Genomic DNA, 17,053 nt, shown 5'->3' on the forward strand with positions numbered 1-17,053 from the left:
TTGTGTGGGCTGTTTTATACCTTTGTCACACGGGCACCCACAAACTCCTCCTAACTCCACATTCTATGAGCATGCTCGAAGGCGGCACCTTTCGAAGGCAGCAAAATTCAAAACCGGCAGCAGCGGGAGACCCAGGGAATCGCGGCCCTCTGCTAGGCGGAGGGAGGCTGCGGCCGCCCTCGTGATTGCTGGCACCAATAAAAGTTTCATCTCTCTCTCCTTACTCCATCATCTCGAGGGAGATGCACTTGGTGTCACACAGTGGCCCTGCCGCTGCGGGACTTTACGGGAGCTTTTGGTCATGGGAGAGCGGCAATCTCCCTCGGTGACTGAAGGGAGTACTCTCGTGCCCATACCGGTTGTTGTAAAACTGAGATTTTAAGGATAGTTTGCATAAAAATTAATGTTGCGTGTGTTTAGAACATTTCGATTGAATTAAATAAAAGTTCAATCACAATTCAGCAACAGTTATGCTTGCTGCTGCACAATACTCTCGACCTAGGCCTCTTGATGCCATGTTTTTTTTTTCGTCTTTCCGGATGTTTACATGAACCCGTAATCAAGGAGTACAGGAAGCATACGTGCATATATTGGCAAATATCTAAGGATTGCACAGCAACCTTGGTTCCCCACAAGAAAAGTAGAAAGTTACCTATCAAGAAAGGGGCCAGGCAAGGCAACACAATCTCTCCACTGCCATTCACTGGATGCTTAGAAGTATTCAAGCTCTTAGACTGGGAAGGCTTAGGAGTGAGGATCAACGGCGAATACCTCAGCAACCTTTGGTTTGCAGATGACAATGTCCTGTTCAGCAACACTGGGGACGAATTGCAACAAATGATTGAGGACCTTAACCGAGAAAGTGTAAGAGTGGGGTTGAAGATTAATATGCAGAAGACAACCATAATGTTCAATAGCCTGGCAAGGGAACAACAATTCAGGATCACTAGTCAGCCTCTAGTTTGTAAAGGAGTACGTTTGTCTAGGTCAATTACTCACAGGGGACCCTGATCATGAGAAGGAAATATACAGAATAAAATTGGGCTGGAGTGCATACGGCAGGCATTGCCAAATACTGACTGGGAGCTTACCACTGTCGTTAAAAAGAAAAGTGCACAATCGTTGCATTCTACCGGTGCTAACATATGGGGCAGAAACTTGGAGGCTAGCAAAGAAGCTCGAGCTGGGTAGGCCACGTAATGCATGGGATGGATAACCAGTGGGCCATGAGAGTTACAGAACGGGTGCCAGGAGAAGGGAAGCCCAGTTGAGGACGGCAGAAGATTAGGTGGAGTGATGAAGTTAGGAAATTTGCAGGCGCAAGTTGGAATCGGCTAGCACAAGACGGGGGTAATTGGAGATCACAGGAAGAGGCCTTCGTCCTGCAGTGGACATAAAAATAGGACTGGGAACTTGTTCAGCTGAGCTGAACAAGTTCCCAGTTGGGCCCGGTCAGCTTGACTGACCCGCTTGCAGCGTACATATTGGCACCGGTGTCGACGAGGGCAGTGACAGCATGATTATCAACTACGGCGATGTCGGCAGAAATAATCTTAGTACTGTTGGAAAATAAAGAAAAACCGGAACGATCGTCGTCGGGTCCTTGCGTCGAGGGAGGTTCTTGGAATGTTCGTTGGAAAGCGACTTCACCCCCAGAAGTCGCGGTTCCTTAGGGGAGCGTAAGACGACGAGGGCAAGCTAGGTGACACGGACCGGCGAGGGGATGGTGATCGCAATTGGCGGCGCTGAGCAGTCGATGGAATTCGCTGGCCCGTCAGATACGCTTCGATTTCGCGGAGACGCTCACCGTAACGTGGGCACCGCGCCGGGATGGAAGTCGCGGAGACCTAGCTGGCGGTACTGGCAGTCGCGGTGCACGTGACCCGCTTCGCCACAGTGGTAGCATAGCGGATGGTTATCCGACGAGCGCCATACACTTGCCTTAGTAGCGCTCTGTCTTGAGTGATCAGGTGGTCGATACGTAGGTACGCTCGGGTACCTTGAGCCGGATAGTGGATGCGAAGAGGTGTCCGGGAGCAGATGTGTAGCCTGGTCCACTGTACGCATGATAGGATCTGTAGATGGTGGTGCAGGAGCCCTCAATGCCGCTGCATAGGTTAGCACAGGGACCTCAGGTCTTGGTGGTGCAAGTGGTTGCACCGCCTGTCTGATTTCACTCCGGATGACGTCTGAAAGTGCTGTCATGGGTGGTTGGGGTCCCACTGGTGCCACTGCTTGGAGTTGCCACGGTTCGTCACGCACAACATTTCGTATGAAGTCTGCGAGGGCCTGCTTCTCGCTGTCGAACCCAAGAGAGCACGCAGTAGCCGTGATGTCGTGGCGTTCATACCGTGACGACCGCTGCTGGAAAGTACGCTCCATCGTGGTTGCCTCACTCACGAACTCGGCCACAGTTGTTGGTGGATTGCATACGAGTCCGGCGAAAAGCTGTTCCTTGACTCCACGCATTAAATGTCGCACCTTCTTTTCCTCGGGCATTGCAGGGTCTGCGCATCTGAAAAGACGAAGCATGTCCTCGACAAACATCGAGACTCTCTGGTTGGGCTGCTGGTTCCTAGAAAAGATGGCTTGTTCAGCTCTCTCCTTTCTTTCGGCGTTGCGGTACGCATCGCGGAGCTGTTGGCTAAACTCATGCCATGTCGCAAAGGAACCCTCATGGTTCTCATACCGTGTCTTCACAGTCTTCTAGCACGAAGTAAACTCTCCGCAGCTTGCGAACATGATCCCACTCGTTGATGCTGGCAACCCGATCAAAGTGGTCCAGCCAGTCTTCAACATCTTCAAAAGTCTCTCCGTGGAACGGTCTGGGCGTCTGTGGCACATTAAAAACATGCAGGAGAGAATACTGGGCATCGTGGGTTTGGCTCGCCTGGTTTGTAGTGTTCATTGACATTGTTGTTTCTAGTCTCGACGACAAGGGAACGAATTCGGGTGGTAGTCCTTGCAGGCGGCGGCTGCTTCTTGCTGTGGGAGCTGTGGCTGTCTGTGAGGTGCTAGCAGTGACGGCAGAAACTTGGGAGCGAAGGTGCATTTACCCAGCACCTCCACCAGTAATGTCGCGGGTGAAACAACAGAGCCAGCCAGAAGTCCACGTCTTTACTGGAACCAGACCAAAAAGAACGTTCTCTTCTTCTTCCAACCCCCAAGCGTGTATGTGCCACAGCAGATGGCTCATATGTGACGGCATGTGCCAATATACACGCAGATAGGTCGGGCCCGCCATCACTGACACTTGCACAGGAACACTGTGACGTCGCGATTTAGGTGCCGGCAGGGGGAATAGCATCAGTACGTGGCGAAAACAAGCACTGTGCAGTACAACCTGATCGTAGCGATAAGACCCACGAAGTAGAGCTATTGCAGATGGCAGCGGGAACCAAAAGGCATACTTTGCCCCTACACTTCTGACAGTGGGGGGTAAGTGCCCCCCTCCCCCATGCGTCCCTGATAAATACACCTATGCTAAAGGTGAAATACACCAAAGGACAATAACGTTAAGGATATATGACACGTACGAATCCGTGGGATATTGAGCGCGACAGGAGAGATCTTTCAAAGTGGCGTGCTGGCGGCCTATTGGTTTGCCAGATTGGTCATATAGCTTCAGCTTGCTTAGATCCCACCTGGTCAACTCTGTTTTGTGAGTGTCAAACTAGACGCATGCTGTCCCACTGAGGTAGAAAATGACATTGGCGAGTGTCACTGTCGGGTCCCACCGATTGCTCGTTGCGACGTGCTCGTAATTCCCAAGCCACTAATCGACGTCGACGCTGTCGATGCCGCAAAAAGAGCCTGGGTCACGGGGTTGGATCAAGATCACCGGCTGGGGTGCCGGTGTTGCGGTTGACGCAGTATCCCCGCCTGTTGACATGGTGGAACTTGCCAGGACACGTCTGCTGCGGAGTTACGTCTTGCGTAGTACCCAGTACTTCTGCCAAAATGCCACGGGAAAAGATATAACTGACAATATATTTACAAACTCCCTACAGCGAGCTGCAGCACTGCCAAGATACCGGAAAGACAATATTTACAATCACCGTTTTCTTGCCTCCAGTGGCCAACGTCATCTTTGTCACATTGCTCGCAGTCTCGTGACAGTATCGTAGGTTTGGCGCGTAAAACCCCGAAATATAATTACCATATTTTGCTTGTAAAGCACGCTCAGCCACCGAATGCCAAAGCTTTGTGGGAAAGCCAGACTCTCAGTAACAAGGGGTATGGGCTTGCGAACAGGGAGGGTGTGCTTATAGAGCGCAACGAAAGGAGATGGGCAAGAATCCAACTGCAATAATGCTTTCTCCCAGTAGTATAGCTGGAATGGGTTCATCCTCAGCAGCGATGCCAGTCCATGCAGCTACGGTGGCTAGATGTGCCACCCACGGCCGTCTGGATCGGCGCGCGAGCTTAGCTTCTCTCATCATGGCGCAGAAGTGGCGCTGCGGACAGTACAACGGTTCAGCTGCATGCAACGTCGAGCAGCGTGTTTGATAGTATCGCTGCCTCTGCTCTAGCTTTGAACTACGCGTTATATAATGCCATTTTGAGCAGTGTAGGGAAAGCCAGAATGGGGAACTTGTTATTGACTTCTAGTCAGAAAACGCGATATGCTCAAGTCAATTTTCTAGCTTGACAATTGGTCACATTTATTGGTATAAACGCGGCGCTCCAGCCCATTGCATTAAAGATGTAGATGCATTTTTTCCATGCATAAAACAATACTGCAATGGTTTTATACGGTATATGTGTTTACGCGATATTTAGTAAGTTCTGTTTCAATTTCGAGAAATCCAGCTATTGGTGTTTATTGCTGCCTCAGTTACGGTATTTAAATTGTTACGAGACGAATTGTGTTGGTAAGTGCATATGGTTCACTGTTTGGTTGCAATAAAATAAAGCAATATGTCTTGGACTAGATTCATAAATATATTTAAAATACAAGAAAAGCTCTTGTAACTTGAGTCGGCAGACGCACCAACATAAATAGCCTAGCGCCAGCAAGGTCGCAACGTTGGTCCACCACATCATAAGATTATTCACAGTACACACCTCAGCTTCTGGTGCTTCCTCTTCTTCCTGTTGCTTTCGCGCACCATGATCTTGCCCCTGACAAGAAATTAAAGGCATGTAATAGAACTTCACAACATCGTTTGTGAGCTCTTTCTTGTGCCGCTCACAGCCGATCAAATTCGGAGGGTTCATCTGCAGAAAGGATGCAAAGTCGGCAATACTGTTCCTTCGTAACTCATTTAAACTGAAGCACAGCGTGAAGGCGTCTTCGAGCGATGCTACCAGTTTTTTTTAGTGCTTCAGAAGGGAGCAACAGCCATGACCTACTCATTCTGTTGAATAATCGGAGCACTTCGTTCTTTGCAGGAACTTCCTTGCTACATAGCTTGCTATATAGAATATAAGCCCAGGGTCACTTTTCTTTTCCCCGTAGCAGCACAGTGGTGCTCGATGTCGCAGGCGCTGAGCACCTCATGTGCGGCTTGCAAATTTCCAACGTGGAGGAGCTCGTGGACGTACGCTTTTCAGTGTACCGCTAGCTCATTAACATCGCCGATACTGAGCAAGCTACTGAGCAGCCCGGGGCGAACATTTCCGCTGTCAGGAGACCTTGCCAGATTCGTGAATTTCAGTACCCTTTTTCACAAATTTAGAGCCCACTTGCAGTTCGGAGTGAAGCAGTAAGTCTCCTTGGTGGTCTTCTTTGGTGGACCAATGCCGCCGCTAATCTCGTCAGTCATTTTTCCGACCTGGAACATTCCACACCACTTAGGAACTTGCAAACAGTAAGAGTGACCCGGAGCTCTTCACCTTTGAAACTGACATGAACAGACGACATACAACTATTCCAATACGGGCTTTAATTTTTTTTTTTGCTTGCCGCCTGCCACCTGTAGCAGACGACGCGCGTTGCGGAACCGTTCTACTGACCACAGCGCCAATTTTGTGTCGTGATGCGGAGAAGCGGTGAACTACGCTCCAAACGTGCCGGTCAGCGCACCTACCCATCTAGCCACCGTAACGCAGCCTCACTATGCAAATACAGTCTAGTCCCGCTACAACGAAATTCACGGGACACACGAAAACTTTCATTGTGGCGGAACTTCGTTGACACGAAAGTAGTATGTATATACGTACGCCAAACGGCAAAGCCGCGGACGAAACCAAAACCATCGTCCAGGAAATCTTCGCGATGGCGTGGGGGCAAAGGTTGAGACGTACCGAAGGCGTTCAATAAAGTGTCAACTTGACGAGAGAATGCATTTCGCATCGCTGTTACAGCATTTTTCGTACATTGCGGCCGAGCCGATCACGAAACACGCATTTTGCGGCACATGCACCGTCGCAACGAAGCAGTTTGAATTATCACAATTTCATTGCGTATTAATGACTAAGTCAGCAAATTTGGCAAGCTTGCACTTACCGGAAGTTTTATTTCCAGAAGTCGGTCAGCCTGGATTGTGAGAGGGCAAGCAAATGCGTTAAGAGAGTCTCACATTCCGTTAAAAGAGCCATCACAATGTCATTATCGTGGGCTCTGATAACTTTTAAGATATGGTCAAAAGGATCCATTACTTTCAAAGCAGTCGCCGGAGTCAGTGTGCCGAACGGGTTGTCATTGACGTAGTGTAGGTTGTCAGTTGTCATAAGCGGGTTGACGTTGGCATCATGTTGACAGCAGCGGATGCGGCGCGGCCGCCGTATCTTGAAAGTAATCTGCGCTGTCCACAAAGTGCGCACCCGCTCAGGCCTCATCTTCAAAGCAATCTGCGATGTGGGCGAAGTGCAACTAGTGACGGTAGAGTCATGTGCGCTGTGCTTTCGACGTATAGTTCGCGTTGAAGCAAGAGACTGCACGGAGCTCAATTCGCTCGCTACTATTGCCGCTCCTCCTCATTCCAGCGTGTTGACACAGAGTTTCGCGGTCATTTAGCGAAATGTGTTCATGTTTACCTGTGCGCGCATGACACCGTGCTTGGTAATTTAGTTAGCAAGCGAATGTTTACAAGTTCATACGGCCGATAAAACTACGTTCCTTAGTTCAAAAAGCTGTCTACTAATCTGCTATAGCAATTGATGCTTCGCCTTTCGGGCGAAACTGCGAAATTTTTTCCTTCTGCTTTCTGCCTCGGCGATCATATGTGCCTTCTCCTCGGAGAGAGAAATTTACGCTTCTTCGTTGGCGTAGCCATTTCGACCGGACACACACCACAGAAAACGGCAGCGATTGTGGTGATCGCGTGCAGTCTCACACAGGCGCGTGACGACAAGCACGTGGCTATTGATTGCAGTGGCGTAAATCGGTACTGAGAACTTGATTTCGTTCGCGAAAACCTCGTTCGAGCAGACATACGATTGTCACAGCTTTGGAAGGGCCTTCTAATTTGACTACTCGGCAGTTCCAATTTCAATTCAATCCCTGTTTCATTCCCGAAAAGTTCGTTGAAGTGGAAATACCGAATAAAACACCTTCATTATGGAGACTTTTTTTTGTATTACTTTCTATGAGCAGCTGAAGGGCAATTGGAAAATTTTTGTTGTGGCGGAAATTTCGTTGTAGCAGCATTCGTTGAAGGCGGATTCGAGTGTATGTCAGCTTCCCACCATATGCCCATGTTGCACCTTTGTGCAGCGTATCACATGCCTGATACATTTCAGGATATAGTGATGGCCAATTCGTTACCATAATGCACACCCGAGCTAAACCCGGGAATTGCGCTGCACATCTTGCAGGCAATGGGCTATGCAATGGAGCATTCCCACGATGCCTGCGTGCAACACACTATGCTAAAATGTGCTATTCTAGAAAGAGCATATGCTTGGATATGTTGGTAATCCATAGTAACAACTGTTTCTAGCACACAAAAGAACATGGGACTGAAAGGAATGACGTGGACACAGCATTAAAGGGATACGGACACAAAAGTTGGCGGTTGGTTTTTTGCGTCGGAACAAAGGTTAAACTGTTGAAAATGACGAATACAAGCTGCTTTCAAAAAAAGAACGAGAAACATATTTTTTCGATTTTCTGTTGCACCTTGCCTCCATGCGGCCGCCGGCAGAAGCTGAAATTTGATGTCTTAACACCCAACCGCGCGCGCAGCCTAGGTTGGCCACAGCCGTCGCAGTGTTTCCGGGGGTGTCGGTCCCTTGCAGCGTTTGTTTAAGCCCTTTCGGCGATCTTCACACGTGGTCCGTCTGAAACATTATAGCCGTCGGCGCTCCACGCAGGTGGTGTGTCTTATATGCACCTTCCCACAGTCGTCGCTTGGTATTGATGCGTTTGTCATGGCGGAAGGAAATGCCCAGACATTGCTGTTATAACAGCTTCGTCGGTCGTGACATGTGATCGCACACGTTTTCCAGAGACAAGAACGTGCGTAAACTTTGGATATCGGCCTGTCAGCCATCATGCCCAGTCTGGAGACCTCTAAAAATGACTTCATTTGCGCGGGTTCACTCCGTCGACGATGATTATGTGACCAGCCTAGCTGTGCTGAAAAGCCTCGGCATGCCGCTCAAAAGGCATCGCCTAAAGCCTGACGCTGTGCCATCGGTCTTCTCACGAAAACGCAAGGCAGAAATGATCAGCGGCGCATTTGAAAAGAGGAGGCGAAAAGGTGTCCGTACTGTTTTTGTTCACTTGCAGCCTTCTTGAGCAGTGTGAGGGCGAGGCTGGGGTGAGATGCACGAGGCTGGGCACGAAGGCATAGATGTCTTTAAAAATGTTGGCAAAGCATAGTAAAACAATACAAGGCTAGTGCGCGCGACAGACACAAACACAGCTCTGCTTCTCCACAGGATGAAAGTGTAGAAACCGGGGAGAATGCCAGACAGGTGCTGCCATCTGTCGGGTGGCTGGCGAAGTGGACGTGAGAGTCTCGGAGGTACCGATACCTCACAGCAGTTGTTCACGCCAACGACATAAACAGTCATCCACGCAGTGCTGAAGTACCCCGCAGCTACCTCGCCTGCGTGCGCTCTTGAGAAAACAAGTTTACAGAGGAAATAACAATTCTTGCACAAGTGTATGGTGCAGAGCGACATTTTCGCTCTACGGTTCGCGAAAACCTGAGCGGCACTTCCACGGCCGCCTGCTCTTCTTCGACGCTTGACGCAGAAGGCTGGTAACCGTAAGCAGTAATATTTCTTGCCAAATTGGAATGGTCCTCGTCTTCAGACGTGTACTCATCGCTGGTAGAGGTGCTAGAACTCGATGGCGGCGGCGGCGCGCTTCAAATGACCGCGGCCGGCCGGCTGGCTATCCGACGAGGGTGTTGTGACGTCACGCCTTCCAACTCCCACGGGTTGGGCGGTGAGGCACGCGCTCACAAAAACGCCAAAAATAACGCCATCGGCTCAAAAATGAGCTAAGTGACTACTTCTTTTCGGTGTAATCGCACACTGAGGATTCATTTTCAGCATTTTCGTAAAATTTTCAGATTTTGTGTCCGTATCTTTTTAATGCCCCGTGCATCTGTACTCTAGACAAGTGCAGATGCATTACACATGTTTTCTTTGAGTCATAATCGCATTTTTAAATGCAATAAAGGTGCCCTCTCCCTTGTTCCTGTAGTATAATGTAGTATACCTCACATTATATTGGTGGTGCACTATATTCTTGCAAATGCACTACCTCAACAACAGCCAGTGGGAATTACTAAATTTTTCTAGTTGACATGAGTCAGTCTTTTAGTATAATGGCTTACTTGTCTTACCGTGGGCAATGTAACTGCATGTTTCAACAAACCAAACTTGCTAATAAATGCATGTGCATATCATTATTCAATGTTTGATTCGATATTTGAAGCTAAGTATTTGAATTCAATTCGTATGAGAAAATTGCGATGTTCACACACCCCAACAGCTTCCCCTTACGATAAGCCTATGCTCACCGTAAACAGCAGACAGCTATCCGAAACTGGAACCAGGAAAGGTGGCCAGCAATAGAACAAGTATGTGAAGCGTTAGGAGCAGTATAGTGTTTCAAAGGTGCAAGACACATGAAAAGTAGTGTCTGGCGGACGAACAACGTACTGACCTCTGCGCAGGCTGTTGGAACTGGAAAGGCTATCGGAGGTGTCACTGGTCAGAACTTTGTAACTGATGTCAGCACACTACTTGCTAAAGCAATTCATTGTTGTGCAATGCTACTGCTTCTACTCCAGGTCTCGAAGTAGCAGTGAGAATGCAAGTTTGGCCAGCCTTCGTCGGGTCTCCAAAGAGTGCAATTTCGGTGTGGAGCTTGACAACTTGTATAACTGCCTGGTGCACGGAATCTTTGGCGCTGCTGGAGGAACCAGATCTAGTAGTACTGGATGAGGCAGTAAAGATAGCAATAGAGGCTGCCACACTTGGTGCGGAGCAGATTACAGGTCTGGTCGGGAATGTGGTACATTTGTTGTGGTGGACCGCATGAAATGGAATGCTAATGAGAATGATAGCAAGGAGATGCCATCTACTGTTTGCAACAGTGCCATCCATTTTTAATAATGGAATGCGCCACCCATACTGATGACCAAATGGACCAAGATGCTGTCTCATAGCCTTCAGGCACACTTCATCAAATGTCCCGTCAGCAAAGCGATAATGGCTGACAGGTTCGTTCACACTGCTCACCTGATGAACCTTCACAACTTTTTCCAAAGGCATGTCGAATACTCCTGCTCATTTTCGACCCAAAGAGCCCTTGCGCCACCACGAACAATGGAATTTTGCTGTTCTTCCTCCAAACTTTGCATTGACCATGGCTTTGTCAAAGAATGACAGCTGGAGGAAATATCCCAGCGCCCTGACATCCGATACTTGATGCTGATGTCGGCAAACCGGCTCCTGAATTCGGTTTTGTTCATGATCAAAACTGCGGCACCAGTGGCCAAATTTCATTTTGACCGGCCTACCTAACAGCTTAACTTCCACTGACAGAAGTCGCAGTTTTGCCTGCGATACATCGATTGCGATAGCAAATTAGTGGACAGCTTTACGAAGTAAGGTTATTAGTTTTATTGACCATATAAACTTGCTAACATTTGCTTACTAACTAAATTAACAAGCACTGTGCGCATGCGAGATTGAGCCCTGCTCATCGGCTGACCCTCGCAAGCTTTCACTCACACATACAGCGTACGGCACGCGGCGACGATGTTACCATGTTTGGACATTATACGGAACTTCACGGCGATGCCGATGGCAAAAATGTGCTTGGAGTGTCCATATAATTGCTATCGCAATAATACATGGCACCTTTTGCTTGAGTGATTCATGTGATGCGACCCGATTCATTGCTGTTGCGTTCATCATCTCCAAGACCAAGAAGTTCACAACAGTACTGCCATCTGAGCTGTTGAAATCGGGTGCTGCCTCTCTGGTGCATTATGGTGTGCCCATGGCCTGGCCTTGTGGCTGCTTGTGGCCATCAGAGTTCTTGCCCGTGCACAAACGAGCAAGGTCACCCCACTGCTTGCATTTAAAACGCCACCTTTTGCAGGCCTAAAAAGGAAGATGTTGGCAGCCATCTCAACTTGGGACCGCAACTGTGGTTGAGTGATGGGGTTGCAGTCATCATATGCGAAGGGGGAGGCACCTTCTGTCTGCATTGGCTCCTGTCTATCCTTGCTGTTCAGAACGATGGCGAGAAATTCACAAGGCCAGGATGGTCCATGGAAACACATTGTAGGCCCAGCCTTTTTGAGCAGCCTGATTTGTGCTCAAGACTGCGGCAACTGGGAGGCTTGCAAGGCCAGCGACACCTGTCTTGTAGGTCTAGCCCTCAAGGTGACCAGTACTTCTAATGCAGACATATTGGTGAATTGAGTGGTCGTGCATGGGACAGGACAAAATAGCACGTACTCATTTACTGTTACTCTGTCTAGCTTTAGTCAACCTGCCAAAGTGAGCACTGTTTTGCAAGACATATTTCACCACTGAAATGCCTATGGCTTTGAGGCTTGCAAGTCTTATTTGGAAGCCTGATCCTGCAGGTCCCTCAAAGCCAGCAGCTGTGTGATGCATCACAATGGCCACTCTAAGCTTTGAGTTTTCAACGGGTGTCATCCTGGCCTTGTTCTTTGAGCAGCCAGCACTGCTCCATTATTATGGAAGATTGTGGCAACTGTAAGCAATGTTAAGAAGCAAGAACTGCTGCACTTGTAGTCCCGGTTGCATGTATGATGTTCATGTAGCCAGCAGATTATGCGACCTCGTGTGCCTACGTGTACCTGAATTCATTAAGGAAAGTGATCAGCTTCTTGGATACGTGACAGAAAGCTGGAAAAGATTTCCTTACTTCAAGGGAGAAGATCATGAAAAGTACAGACGAATACATAACTGGTATGGTACTCCGGTGGTCGACCCTCTCTGGCTACGTTTGGCTACAGCATTTGAGGTTAAGGGGGGCACTGCAACAATGTGAGTGCATCTGTGTGGTAATGTGTACCATTGTTACAATGTGCTTTGGGGAGCAGGCTTAATTGTGAGAGTCTCCGAGGGCAGCAAGAAAGGAATGGCAACAATCACACATAAAAAGAGCAAATGCATGGACACAGGGCATGGGGGCAAGTGGGACAAAGCATCCCTACAAAGCGTTCAGACCGACCACCACAGCACACTCGGTTTGACTGGTGTCCCACGAAGCTGGCGTGGTGCGTCGACGCACTACATGAGCGGAGATGGCAGGTGAGCTCTCGCAGACTCTTATTTGTTAGCTGGTTGATGGGAATGGACGACGTGTTGTTAAGAGGTCCCCTTGTGTGCTGGCGCTCGACCGAGTCCCTCCGACAGCTGTTGGGCTCCCGAACACTGATGTCCGACCCAAGCCAACGCCTCTTCCTTGCTCCACTTCTCAGCTCCGTCTGCCCTGTCGACGTGGCCTCTTCTCCTTCTGTGGGCTGTTTGACCCACACGTTATTAGCTGCGTACAGCTCTGCGGCGTTCCTTGATTTGTTTTCTTCTTGATTTGTTATTTTGCTACGCCATGAGCGCACGTGCAGTGAGGTGTCATCCTTGTTGTGGATGATGCAGGTGCTGCGGTGCACGTGCCATCATGTTTTCGACGCCACTTCGTCGTCCAGGCGTCTTTTGGCACTTCACCACAACCATGTTCAATACATATGACCAAATATGTATGGCATTATTGCTATTCGTAACTGCTGCAGGAACACCTGACTTGTTGTCACTTGTTTGCCAATCGGGGGGCACTAAAGTGCTAGCACTGCGTCACCTGTGCAGGTATATGACCAAGTACTGTCGAGACTCAAGAATGCCTACAGCCAGGTTCGGCTGGGTGACCCTCTGCACTCGTCAACCTTATGTGGGCCCCTCCACACAGAGCGTGCAGTGGAGGAATTCCTGGAAGCTGTTGCCGAAGCTGTCAAGTCTGGTGGCCGCATTGAGTGTGGTGGCAAGGTGAGAAAACAATTTTCTGACCAACATCTTCAGAAGCTGTATGATAACATCTTGCAGCCATCATAGCTGAGTGGTATAAAAAAAAGGGATGGAACCAGCATGCTTCATCTGGCAGTCTTGTGCCTCTGTTAAGGTGCAGAAATTTTGGAGTCGCATTCGAGACTCTCATAAGCGTATAGATCATGTTCTTGTTAAGGAAAGTGTTGTCACATGTCACAAATCTATTGCTGAACATTTTAATGCATATGTACATTCCATGTTTTCTAAGGATGATGATCCTGAGTTCCAATGCAATCCATCGGTTGATAATGAAGTCTTTGTATCCTATGAAGGTGTAGTTGAAATGTTGCTTAGATTGGACCCCGAATGTTCTGTTGGTCCCAAACGCATTCTTGTGCTGCTATGCAAAACCTCTGGCACATTTTTAACAGCGAAGCTGTTTTAAGCCAGCCGTAATTTGTGGTTTGTGGTTCGTATCAAGAAACTACAAGAAATAAAAGCAATAAACTTTCTTGCCGAGGCGGTATTCGAACCCGCGTATCCATGGTCTCAAGGCAAGCGTCGTATGCACTAGGCTATACAGCCACGCTTGCAGAACATGCATTTAAGTGAACCATATGATTGCGTTTGAGTGTTGTCTTCGTCCACAGCTGGTGCATTCACACGAGCTCGTGCGCTATGCTCGCGAGGGAGAGAAAGAAAATGAGAGCGAGAGGGTGAGATGCATTCACGGCGCGGGTCTGCTAGAACGCGTTGTTGGCATTGCAACGCAGTGGAACGTGGTGTCGGCATTGGAACGCGGTGTCGGTGTTGCAAGCTGTGCTATGCAACGCGCAGTGATGGCCGTAAGTCTGAGACGCGCGAGAAGAAATTATCATCACGAGTAATAAGATTAAAAGTTCGGGCACTTCCAGAAAATGCTGGGCTTCGATCGCCCAGCTTCGCTGTTTCAAGCTTTGCGTGGCCGAGGGCAAGGTTAAGCGATTTTTAAAACTCATTTTTCGTGCCTCATTATCATCTTTTTCGTTGCCTTCTTACTGGCTTACAGTGAAAGTTCTTTCTTATAAACAGGAACGAGAGCTGCTGTGTGTGAGGAACTATCGTCCATTTCTCTTACATCCGCCTGATGTAAGTTGCTTGAGCACATTGTCGCTTGTCACATTCTTCAGATATTAAACACTAACACAGCTTTAAGCCCCTGCCAGGATTTTCTATTGTTATGGGGAAACAGGTTTAAAATATATTTACAGGGATACTTGCAATGTGGCCACTGGCATGCAAAACATACAAGATGGCAACACCAATCCGCGCACCATCAGAGAGCGTCGTCGTATTCCGTACTGTACTCAGCTTCATCTCGAGCAGCGCTTGATAAACATGATCCTCGGCGGCGAAGGCGCCATCCCGGTGCTGACTAGATCGTCCGAGTTGTATCGCTTGAGGTGGGTGACATGTACGACATCGGTGGAAGGTCAAGATGTGGTGGAATCGAGGGGCGTGATTTCATATGTGACGTCAGTAACTTGGTGCAAGATCCGGTGCGGGCCAGATTAAGGCGAAATGAACTTTTCGCTAAGGCCAACTCGCCGTGACGATGTCCAAAGAAGGACCCTATCGCCAGGGCTGAAGTGGGCATCGTGGTGGCGGGCATTATAGAAGAGTCGTTGCTTGTCCTGTGAAGCGGTAAGGTGCAGGTATGCAATCTGGCGTGCCTCTACAGCTCTGAAGATAGTGTCATGGGCGTATTCTGACAACGAGTCGAGAACGGCGGGAAGGAGGGTGTCAAATGGCAGCGTGGGATTTCTTCCGTACAAGAGGTAAAACGGAGAAAAACCAGCCGAGTCATGTCAGGAGAAATTATAAGCAAATGTTACGAAGGGCAGAGCAGCGTCCCAGTCACGATGGTCGGCGGAAGCATACATAGCAAGCAGGTCTTCGATAGTTCTATTAAGACGCTCTGTGAGGCCGTTAGTCTGAGGGTGGTACGCCGTTGTCAACTTGTGCTTTGTAGCGCAGGAGAGCAATAGGTCCTGGACAACCTTCGAAATGAAATAGCGGCCCCCATCTATAAGGAGCTGTCGAGGAACGTCGTGGTGAAGTACGTCTTCGAGCAAGAAGTCGGCGACGTCGGTTGGACAGCTGGTTGGAAGTGCCTGAGTGATCGCGTACCGGGTCGTGAAGTTGGTAGTGACTGCTATCCACTTATTTCCGCAGGTAGATAGCGACTACATGACCCAGTACGTGATCACTCGGACGCGTCACACAATTATAACACAATTGGTTACGACTATTCATAATTTCAGTACTACTTTAGGTAACTCAGGACAAGTAGACACAATTTTTCTTGATTTTAGTAAGATGTTTCACAAGGTTCTGCACCATAAATTGCTTCTCAAGCTTAAGATAATTGAAGTTCCTCTAGCTATTTCAAACACCATACACAATTTGTAGAAGTCCTCACCTCTTCCTTTCTCCTCAGGTGTTCTTCAAGGCAGTGTACTTGGGCCCTTACTTTTTTTAGTGTATGTGAATGATATAGTTTCTGCTATTGATCCCAATGTTAGTGTGTTTGCTGATGACTGCATGCTTTATAAATCGATTCACTCACCTTCTGATCAAGCCTTACTTAATACTGCACTAAACGATGTCATGAAGTGGTGCGCAAGTGGGGAATGGTGCTTAATACAGAAAAAAAAAAACGGTATCCATGTGCATAACGAGAAAGAAAATGCCACTGAAGTTTGACTATTCTCTTAATAACAGACCTATTTCTGATGTTACATGTTACAAGTACTTAGGTGTTACGATTAATTACCAGCTTAGTCTGACTGACCACATTAATTACATCGCGTCATCTGCAAAACAAAACCTAGACCTCTTGAGGTATAAAATTAAAGGAACACCAAGCAGCGTTAAGAAAATAGCATATGTATCTCTCATCAGGCCGAAATTTTAATATGCAGAAATAGTCTGGGATCCACATACCAAAAAAGGCATTTCAGAACTGGAAAAAGTGCAGAGACGTGCATTGCGTCACATTTACAACAAATTTCGAAGTACTGATTCTCCATCTGCTCTAATGGTACCTAACCAAATTTAGCCCTTCCACATAAGGTGAGAAATTTCTCTGTTAAGCTTTCTTAATTCACTTCTTCATAGGAAATTAGGAATCTCTCCAGACACTTATATGTCACGCACTCAGTTACAAGGAAAACCCGCCACAAAAATCATTTCACCTTCCCTCTACTTTGCTTGGACAAACCAATATAAATATTCACATTTTCCGCAAACATTCACGGAATGCAATTCATTACCAGAAGAAGTTTGATAATGAATTTTGGAAATGCCGTTGCCAACATTGTATGATTGTGTCCTATTCATGTTTTCCACATTCTGCCTGTCTGCTGTTAGTGATCATCCCAGTATTTTATTGACTTGCACTACTGTTTCTTGGCGTTCGGAATATTGTATGTTTAATTTTTGCCCATCCTGCTTGGACCAATGAGGTCTGCAGTATCGTGTAATTAAAATAACCACATGCACGCGATTTTTGAGCGACGGTGCCAAGCACTGGCAACAAGCGACAGGTTTTGCCATTGTGGAGGTTGTTCTATCGCCGTCA

General features: G+C 48.1%; 1 protein-coding gene across 1 annotated transcript in view; it reads left to right on the top strand.

Moving 5' to 3' along the window:
- Window positions 1-17,053, top strand: part of LOC119446853 (alpha-aminoadipic semialdehyde dehydrogenase-like) — a 71,752-nt gene that overhangs the window by 34,077 nt on the left and 20,622 nt on the right. The window contains exon 5 of the mRNA XM_037711429.2: window positions 13,255-13,431. Within this exon, the coding sequence (XP_037567357.1) occupies window positions 13,255-13,431 (177 nt within the window). The remainder of the gene's footprint in view (window positions 1-13,254; window positions 13,432-17,053) is intronic.

The sequence above is a fragment of the Dermacentor silvarum genome, chromosome 3, assembly GCF_013339745.2.
Source record: "Dermacentor silvarum isolate Dsil-2018 chromosome 3, BIME_Dsil_1.4, whole genome shotgun sequence".
Lineage (NCBI taxonomy): Eukaryota > Metazoa > Arthropoda > Arachnida > Ixodida > Ixodidae > Dermacentor > Dermacentor silvarum.